Source organism: Chelonoidis abingdonii, chromosome 1 (assembly GCF_003597395.2).
Source record: "Chelonoidis abingdonii isolate Lonesome George chromosome 1, CheloAbing_2.0, whole genome shotgun sequence".
NCBI classification, from domain to species: domain Eukaryota; kingdom Metazoa; phylum Chordata; order Testudines; family Testudinidae; genus Chelonoidis; species Chelonoidis abingdonii.
Window position 1 is genome coordinate 67,126,054 of NC_133769.1, and position 10,796 is coordinate 67,136,849.

Sequence of the window (10,796 nt, forward strand, 5' to 3'; positions counted from 1 at the left end):
GAAAATGGCATGGTTATATATGTTATTTTGACAAATAAAATTTGCAGAATTTTGCAGAAATTTAAAATATTGTGTGCAGAATTTTTAATTTTTTTGGCACAGAATTCCCCCAGGAGTAGTAGCTTAACTGTTGGGGATGTGAAATGGGCTTCTAGAAAGTTCAGGCAACTGACTGCTGCCCTCTACATAGCCTTAAAAATCATTGGAGGTTTCCAGGCTGCTCCTCATACCATTACTAATTAAATGTCAAAGCTAACAAAACTTCAAAGTCAGTAGAAAGCAGCATTTAAAAAAAAACACCTATGTGTGTTATGTTAAGTAAAGAAAACAGAATCCAAGGTCGTCATTTTCAGCTGAATAGTCAGACAGCTTTGAGCAAAGCGGTTGCTCATCATGATCTTGATGAGCCTCTGAGTTTGCAAAGTGTCAATGCAACATGTTTTAAAACAGCTTCTCCCACTTCTAGTACTTGCCAGCACAAAGATGGCTTCAGATACTGATTTTCTTCTAGCCTGAACTGTTACAACAGCCCCCTACGTCATTCTGCAAGATGGGGAGGATGAGTGGGGAAAACACATCATCTATTTATGAATTTTATGAAGTGTTAAAAAGATTGGTTCAGTACCTGAATATTCTGAACCTTGGTGAGGGGGATTAAAATTCACCCATGCACTTGCTGTTCAGTGACAACTTTCATTGCAGTAATCTAAATACCTCCCATGTCACTGGAAAGGAGTCATTGTGAGGAAGAAAATTGTGTATCTGCATGCTCGCTTAGTGCCTTTCTGGAATTTAAATACTAATTGAAAAGACAAGGTCAGAGGGCAACTGACACTTGACTTTGCTCTCTTTCTTCTGGCCATGGCTTTGATCATACTACATCTTTCTTTGTGCCTAGTACTCCAGAGAGTACCCCAGGGTCATGGCCTGTTTCCTAGTCAAGAGGTATAAACCTACTGGCTTAAATATTTGAGGCCCATGGTTTAGTAGGGAGGGGGGCTTTTGCTTCATGCTTTCCACATTTCCCACATAATCCAAAGCAGACTAAACAAAACCAGTGTGAAATCTTATGGCTTGATGCTGCTATGGTTATATTTTTAAGCTGTCATCCATTCATTTGTACTTGTGTTTATTCCCTGGATTTACAGCTTTTTTCAGCCTTTTTTTGGGGGGGGGGGCACCTTTTGAAAAGGGATTGCAGTAAGCAGTGGCCTATGATTAAAGCTCAATGTTTTTTTTCTCGATGCTGCTCTTGTGCAGCACTGTCACACATGGTAGCATTTAGGAGCCCTTCACAGCTGAGGTGTTTCAAACACTAATGAATGGAAGTTTGGTCATATAATGCAGACGAGCTTTAAGGCATGCTTTACTGAATGGTGTACTGTAGCGGCCTGGGAAAGGAAGAGAGTTATAAATTGTGTCAGTTAGCCACCCAGACAAAATGAAGCCATGTGGAAAATCAAATCTATTAAAGTATGAAGACTGTTATAAGCTGTTTTAAGCTGGTCATTCTTAAAAGGTCTCACTTTGCTGTAGGGATAAATGTTTACCTATTCTTCCTAGATCTTTTTCACATGCTGTCTTAGGAGAGGATGTGCAGCATTTGATAAAAATCAACCTCACACTAGCAGCCCTTTTATCAGAAATGTTTATTGTCTACAGTTTACCCGCCATGTCCTGAAAGGTATTGCACATTTATTAAATAAGCATGTGAAGAGGATTGCACGGCAGAGCTGGGCCTGTTGAAGGAAAACATCAAGACCAGAGGGATAGGGCAGACGAGAGCAGTTGTTTTTAAGAGAGGGGCCTGCAAGGATATATGTCAAATTTACTTTTCGTGGCTAGCCCACCTTTCAGACACTGCATCTTGTCGCAGAGTTGTTTTTACATGTATTTTAGTATTCAGACTAAGTGGTTCAGCAGAACTTGGTTAAACTTCTAAACAGTTGAGAAACATCTACTCAAACAAATTCTCTTCTTAATCTTTGAAAGATGTCAGGTTTAAGGAAAGAAATTCCACCTAATACTTCAGGGTTGAAGTTGCTACTTTTAGCAGAGATATTTTCATATTTTTTTTCATATTGTTGTCTGAGGACATCAGAACTAAAAAGGCATTCTGGTGTTAATGAACATGATGCTCTCCTCTTTCCTAGTTTAAACACATAAGTAAGGTTGCATCTACTTAATGTACCTCTGGCATGAGAAATGTCTCGATCAAAGTCACCCCAGTGTCAAACCCAAAACAACAAGATCATTATGATTGTACTCAAAGCCTCCTCCAATTCCTAGCTATTTATTTAGTCTCACCTCTGTTAAGTCAACATAAAAGCAGCATAGGTCATAAAGAATTAAAAGTGGGCAGACTGAAAGACAACTGAAAACAAACTGATGTGGTCAGCTAGGTCAGTACCTTTTCCGAGAGGGTTGAGGTCTCCAAGTTCTTGGTTTCTTTCTGGATTCCATCTGGTGGTAAGAGGTCAGAGCCAGAGTTTGGACAGGCATAGCTGGACATTGGAAGAGAACATTTCCTTCCAATTTACAAAATTACTAAAGATAGTTAAGACCCAAGCAGACTGCGAAGAGCTACAAAAGGATCTCTCAAAACTGGGTGACTGGGCAAAAAAATGGCAGATGAAATTTAATGTTAATAAATGCAAAGTAATGCACATTGGAAAGCATAAGCCCAACTAGATATAAAATGATGGGGCTAAAATTTGCTGTTACCACTCAGGAAAGAGATCTTGGAGTCATTGTGGATAGTTCTCTGAAAACATCCACTCAATGTGCAGTGGCAGTCAAAAAAGCGAACAGAATGCTGGGAATAATTATGAAAGGGATAGATAATAGGACAGAAAATATCATGTTGCCTCTATATAAATCTATGGTATGCCCACATCTTGAATACTCTGTGCAGATGTGGTCGCCCTATCTCAAAAAATATATATTGGAATTGGAAATGGTTCAGAAAAAGGCAACAAAAATTATTAGGGGTATGGAATGACTTCCGTATCAGGAAAAATTAATAAGACAGAGACTTTTCAGCTTGGAAAAGAGGTGACGAAGGGGGGATATGATCGAGGTCTATAAAATCATGACTGGTGTAGAGAAAGTAGATAAGGAAGTGTTGTTTACTGTTTCTCATAACACTAGAACTAGGCGGTCACCAAATGAAATTAATAGGCAGCAGGTTTAAAACAAACAAAAGGAAGTGTTTCTTCACACAACACACAGTCAGCCTGTGGAATTCTTTGCCAGAGGGTGTTGTGAAAGCCAAGACTATAACAAGGTTCAAAAAAGAACTAGATAAGTTCATGGAGAATAGGTCCATCAATGGCTATTAGCCAGGATGGGCAAGGATGGTGTCCCTCACCTCTGTTTGCTAGAAGCTGGGAATGGGCAATGGGATGGATCACTTGTTGATTACCTGTTCTGTTCATTCCCTCTGGGGCACCTGGCATTGGCCACTGTCGGAAAACAGGATACTGGGCTAGATGGACCTTTGGTCTGACCTTCTAGGGCCATTCTTACATTCCTGTGTTCTAATTTACATGGGTATGGAGGTATCATGGAAGAGGACCCTTGAAATAATGTAAAGGTTATAAAGAGTGTTCATTCAGCTTAGGAAGTAATTATAATTTATGCAGAAGTCCTGAGTGGCAACCATGTCTGCCTTTGTAAATGAAAGGCATAGACACAATGGTAATTATTTATTTTGTGTATTCCAGGAAGAGACTGAAGAAACTGAAGAGACGTCCTCACAAGAATCTGCAGAGGAAGACTAGGAGACCACACCATTTGATTTCTACCTCATCAGCAGTTGGGTCTTTTGAAGGGAGAAGACACTGCCTTGACCACTTATTTTCTATGCCATGGTCTTTCCACTTATGCCTGGGGGAAAAAAATCACATAACCTTAAAAAAGACTATATTAATCACCTTCTTTGTAATCCCTTCACAGTCCCAGGTTTAGTGAAAAACTGCTGTAACACAAAGGGGACACAGATTACCGATGCAACTTTTAATTACTGTTTTCTTTTTTCTTAACCTACTAATAGTTTGTTTGAGCTGCTAAGTAAGGGTGACTGGGTCAGGAAAGCTTTGAATCAGATTTAAGTCATTCACTGCACTGCATATAAACAAGAGACTTGTAACATAATTATAACGGGCATTGAAATAGGAAAGGCTTGGTGTGTAACATCATTGGCCTTACAACACCTCCAAGAACCCACTCTCTAGCTTAGTAAACTCCCTGTTTAGAACACCAAAGATAAGGGATAGATACTACTCTTTTTTTTGTAACCTTGTAGATTTGTACTTGATTTTTTTAAAAACTTACTGTTATTTCAGGAAGAATTGAGAGCTGATTTTTCACTTAATTCAGCCGATAATCAAAAGAAAGGAAAAATAGGTACTTTCATTTTTCAAAAGGGATGACAAAGATACGTTGTATACTTACAGATACAAACATATCAGCAGAAGTAGTAATAAATTAAACTCACAGCACTCATCTTCAGAAAACTAGAAATTCAGGTAGACTCAGCTTTCCGCAGAGCCAGACATTTTTTACAAAACTAGAGGTGACTAACACCAAAACACTCTCAAGCCATATAAAGACATAGATTTATCAATTACAGTGGTTTCGGAGGAAAAAATCATGAAAAGGTATCCCAGAACAAATCAGGAACTTATCTGAACCAAGAAAAAAATGTTTTGTTTGACCTCACCTAATTTTACCCATCATGTATCAATATTTCAGAGGGAATGAATCTCTTCTCATTACTCACCAGTTTTGATGTAAGAATCAACATCATGTACCTCAAGTGAGCTTACGTATTACTTTAAGCAATATACTTTGACATAGGATGGTTCGCTGGGCAGTTTTACTGCAGTGACATTTCTCCATCTTTTCCACTCAAAACAGCACTTTTAGCAACAGATGCAATATTACCCCACTATTCAATACTACCTCTGATTTTTACTTTTAACTCAACAGCCTGATAAATACATGCTGCTATACACATACAATGCAGGAAATTATTATTGGGTAGATAATCATGAATATCTCTATTTTCTCCTTATTTTTTTTCTTCAACACTTAATGACGCAATATTTTTAATGTGTTTCAGCATGACTATGTATTTTTCTTTTTTTTAATGTACTTATTCCTATTCTCTGCTAGATTTCTGTGTAATGTACTGTTAACTTGAATATATTTTTGTACTGAATACTCATAGGTTTGTAAGGATAATTTTCAATGACACTACATGACATAGAAAAAAATTAGTTGTAATGTTTAAATATTACTGTCCAAGTTTGTACCTCAAATGAATTGTTTAAAGAAATGGACTAATCGATTGACAAAGACCTACCTCCAGACTTTAAATGGAATGAACTTGTTACTTTCAGCATTAGTTTGAGATGTTTGAAACAGTTAGGACTGCAACTAATCCCTAATTCAAAACTTTTTTGTAAAAGAACTTTGCTGGAAATGAACACATATTAAATTACTTTCATATTAAAAACAAAAAAAACCTTCAAAGAAACTTGAAGCTTTGTAGGTGGGAAGCAACAAGCTCAGCTTTTGCATAATGCAATCACAAATATGTGTTTTTTAAAAAAAAAAAATTATTAGATTGTAAGGAAATACTTGACAAGTATTTTCATGTATTTTACACAAATGTGATTTTTGTAATGTTTCAAACCTGATTTATTTTAAATGCTTCTTATGTAGAGTTTTTTATTCCTCTCTCTCTCTCTCTCTCCCTCTCCCCCTCTCGCGCTCTCTCTCCTAGTCAGTACATCTGCTTTGTGACATTGTATTATTAACTGGGCCGGGGGTAGTTTCTCAGGAAGGCTTCTATCAGTTTGGCTTTAGTACTGAGTCAAATGCAACTAAAGATAACTACTTACTAGCTTCTTCAAAGACGTGATATCAAGAAACAAGGATCTCCTCAAAAGACTGCAGAGGGCTCATTCTTGAGGATTGCCAAGAAAGAGCTGATCAGAATATTAAAACTAGACATGTTAATATTAACTAAATGAGGGCTAATCATATCCATTCTGTAGCTCATTAAAGACTGCATCCATTGCTCATTGAAGTCAATGGAAGGACTCCAGCTGACTTCGAAGGACGCTGGATCAGGTCCTAACAATTTCATGTTCAGCAAATTTTGTTTTTTTTTCAAAACACAGTGTTCAACAGATGAAACAGAAGTAGTTGATGCATGTGGATCAAGCTCCGAGGGACTTACAGCTCTGATCAAGTTCATCTTATATTGTCTATATATTGTAGTACAATCAAAACACATTACTACCTCTTAGGGCCTACTATACCTCATTTTTCAGACTGAAAACTGCTCGTGGCCATTGAAACAGTGAGAACATCATAAAATTTTTTATATATATAGTTTATTTTTATGGGAGATAAATTTTATAGGACTGTTCTTTGCTGTCATTGGTCACTAGTAAATAAAACTGGACATTACACATTTCTACCATTTCTGCAAGATAGGTATGTTTGCAGGAAACAAGTTTCAAGATGTTTAACTGCAGGTTACTGTTTTCCTGTTCCTTTTTTGCTTTGTTCTTCATGTAGAGTTGCTGTCTATGATTGTACTTTGAATCGCTTGCTTGTTGAAAATGGTCCTTTAATGGACTATCACAGTCTGTTCGGCACAATAAACATAATAGCCTCTGTGATCCCCAAGTTGTTTGATTCTTAGACTTTTGTCACAGCTCCATGAAATGGGTAATAAAGTTTGGTCACAGTGGGCCAAATTTGTAAAAGTTTGTATGCAAATCATTTTTGTGTGAGTACCATGGATAATGTACAGATCTTTGTGGTTGAGTTAAAGGGAGTTGTTTTTAAAGACTTTAGTAATCACAGAGTTAGTTTGGAAGATTGTGGTATATGCCCACACATTTATGTTTGCAAGTGTGCCTCACTCTCCTACTGTGATTGTTCTAGTCTTATTAGTCCATATATTTAGTTACGCATGTTCTCTGTATTAGTTTATTTCCAAGCTACTTTTTTCAGCATACCTAACCTATAACCATTATTTTTTTCTAGTGCTTGGTGGCATGTACTTTTTGAACTTGGTTATTTTGTAAGGCAAATAACCTAGAACATAATTCCAACACGTGTACTGAGAAGTAATATACGTAACTTCAGTTCTGAAGCAGAGATCTGAGCAATTTCATTCATTGCATTTTCTGTCCCCTTTTGCTCCAATCTCATTCCTTGCTCAACAGTGTTACAGGACCATTCCATTTCACATTTCAGTCTTCCTGGTGGTCTACCTCCCTCTGATTGCCATCACTCAACTCTTCCTGTTATTTTATATGATCTTATGCTCCAGCTGTAACCTGCCCACCTGGTGGATTGGCCAGCTCACTGAACTTCTGTAACTGTGCTTAACTCCCCATATCTTCTTATTAGTCATTCCTCTAGATCACCTCACTCCCACTTGTCTTCTTGAGATAGCTTCCAATAAATCTATCCACGATGCACTTCCCAATGGGACTGCTCATGTTTAAAACGTGCACAAGTGTTTGCAGGATCGAGACCTATGTTTGTCAGCTCCCACGTTTCTGCTCTGTCCAGTACAACTGTAACAAAGGTTATGATAAACTTTCACCTCTGTCACTAAACTCACATCAGGTCATTTTCTCACGTCAGATTTGGGGAGGGTTTTTTATGCTGTTGCTGCAGGAGCTTGGCTAATATTCCTTTTGCAGTGGTTTCACTGCCCATGTATGCAACAGTGCCTAACGCATGGTTTCTTATAGCTCCGTCTGAACATCTGGTGCTGGCCAGTGTTGGAGACAGGATACTGAAATAGATGGACCATGGGTCTGATCCAGTGTGGCAATTCCTGTTATCTTATGCCCAGAAGATAGAATGCAGCCTTGTCATACCCCATTCTTTACCTGACACCATAATAAAGTATCATTTCCAACCTTCACACCTTTGCATTCCTTCACATCGTTTTTCTGTTAATTTCCCCCATCTCACTAGGGACTGAGCTGCTCTGAATTTCCCATAATCTTCCTTTCTGCATTTATTTTTAAAACCCAAGAAATATTTATTCATGAATCCATACCTTTCCTCCACTAGCTGTGAGTGAAAGTCTGGGTGCCATATTTTTCTTTGATTGGAAACCACTGTTACCTATAGCATTATCACTCTCTCTGCTTTGTTGTGTGCATGTGTGTGTATGAGAGAGAGAGGAAATACTTTGGCTGCCATACTTTAAAAACAAATTCATTTTTGTACATTTGCATTCCTCTCGTCATTTCATGTACTGGCATGATTCACACTTTTCTTCATTCCAGAGTGGCTCTCCCACCCTGCTATACCCCTAACAACATTCTATACAGAAGCTGCTTCACCTTAGTCCTTGATTTACCCATGTATAGTGATCACTGCAGTTGATTTATTGTGTCTCTCCTATAGACTGCCTGGTCCAGTCATATGCTGTACTAAACCATTACCTTTATGTTGCATGTGTTCTCCCTTTGTTTTCCATCACTACTGAGCTTTTCTGCCAGTACCTTTCTTGCTGATTCACTGCGACACAATGAACAAAGGTTCAGCATCATTCTTCCATCACCTCTCTTCCACTCTAATTACCCTTTCCCCCCATCTGGGGCACTCTTTCTCACCTCCCTTTAGTGTTTCCTTTGGTTCACCTATTTTGTCTGCTACAGACTCTCATTCCTTCAATCTTTGTTTGCAGATGCTCCAATAGTCAAAGTGAACAGTCTTGCAATTAGTACAATCTGAAAATACATGAAGTAAATTATTATTAGCAATTAAGATATTAGACCAATGGTACTTATTTCTGATAAGGAAATGTGTTGACCATTTGCACGCCAAATAATAGGACTGCATCAGCACTAACAGTAAAGAGTTGCCTCCATAATCTATGCTAGCTATAGATATAGCAGACAAGCTTATTCTTCTCATCTACTCAGTAGCAAACGAGGAAATTACAAGATTAAACAATTAGAGGTACACACCTAAATCTGCAAAAATGGGCACGATAATAGTATGGGCATAATTAATGACAGCAAAAAATTCAGAGCTGTCATATAAAGTAATAGACTTACAGTCCGCAACAGCGAGGCAGCTCCTGGAGAGGATGAGAGCAGTGACCCTAATGTACACTATATTAATGCTCACCAAGGAGTGAAAATAGCTATGTGAGGTATGACTGGATCCCAAAACTGAGCAGAAACCCTAATTTTCACTAGACGAGTTCTCTGAAAGCAGAAGTCATAGCATTAAAACTATTATTTCCAAGTTGTGTGTTAGTGTCAGTAACAGGCTATTGGGTAGGACCACCAAAGACTATGATTTTAATCTGAGGGTTTTTTTTTTAATTCAGAAAATCCATTAAATGTATATAGTCCCCCGAGGCATTTTATTCTTAGTTCACGGAGTAGACAGAAAAATATGCACAGTTTTATTACGCTGGAGCACATTCACCCATAAAAACATAGTTTTAGGACTATCACATAATAAAACAAATTCTAAAACTTAAATCAACATTTGAAAACAATCTGCAGCTCTGTGGGAGGGGCTGCTATGGGCTTGCCTGGACTGCAGAGGATCATCCTTAAAACTACTGTAAGCCTGTAAGATAAGGATTTTATGAGGAATGACTAACAGAATGTTCAAAAAGGTATTTATAATGCATTGGACTGTAAAGGAACTTGAAGCCAAGAAGTATCACTCTCCTGTCCAAGACATTGTAGGCCCGTATTGTTGCCAAGGTTTACAATATGTACATCTTGGATTGTTTGGATCTATCCACATCACACACAACAAACAGGCAGGAACCCCAGTGAAATGTCAGGATCATTTGGCACATTGGGGTGCTGCCTATTTTCCCCCCAGCACCTCATTTTGTCAGGGTGAACCACAGGAGTCTGTCTAGTTCACTACCCTCCTTCACCAATAAGGCGCGTCGCTTAAAGAACAGTGTCCAGCTTTTTCAACAAGATAAGCAAATCTGAAGAGGCAAATCAAAAAAACATCAAAAGATCAGCTTGTGCCAGCACAGAAGTTTTGCCAGCTTAATGTTCCAAATGATCCTGGGCTCGTGCCTGTTTGTTCTGCTACATTCTCTGTGACTCTGGCTCACCGAGCCCACAACTGTTCCTTGGGGCAGCCTCCCTCCATAAGTCAATCAGCCTCACTCTGTTTTCCTCCATCAGAGATCACGTCTTAGCAACCCAGCGTTATCGCACCCAGTTACGCCATCTGTTGATGCGTTCCAGCTTCTCTTCTCTCTCACTCTTCTACTGCCCTTATCAACTGGTCTGTTTTCTCTGCTGGCCAGGGTACTCACAACCCCCTCTCATTCCTTCTCCTGCCCCTAGCCTCTTTAAAATAGAATTAAAATAAAATGAAAAAACAACTGCAATTAAGAGAAAAAGGTCTCGCTCCCACTCTGCCTGTCAGGATGAGGACAACACTGGATCACCCTGGTCCCATGGATAATGTCACCAGGGCTGGCGCTTCCATTTAGGCGACCGCGCTAGGATTTAGGGGGGGCAGCATTTTGCCACTCTCGGCGGCAATTCGGCAGCAGGGGGTCCTTCCGTGCACTGGGTCTTCGGCAGCAATTCTGCGGCAGGTCCTTCACTCGCTCCGGGACCCGCCGCAGAACTGTCGCCGAAGACGTGGAGCACGGAAGGACACCTCCCCCCCCCCGCAAAAACCCTGGCGCCGCTCCTGAATGTCACCTTAACTATTTATAATGAATCTCTAGAGGCTTCACACCCATGCTT

The 10,796-nt window shown here is 39.1% G+C and overlaps 1 protein-coding gene across 1 annotated transcript in view; it reads left to right on the top strand.

Annotated features, from left to right (window-relative positions):
- HMGA2 (high mobility group AT-hook 2) overlaps positions 1-6,785 on the top strand; it is a 179,405-nt gene extending 172,620 nt beyond the window's left edge. Inside the window, exon 5 of the mRNA XM_032788824.2 lies at positions 3,726-6,785. Within this exon, the coding sequence (XP_032644715.1) occupies positions 3,726-3,782 (57 nt within the window). The 3' untranslated portion in view covers positions 3,783-6,785. The remainder of the gene's footprint in view (positions 1-3,725) is intronic.
- The last annotated feature ends 4,011 nt before the right edge of the window (positions 6,786-10,796 follow it).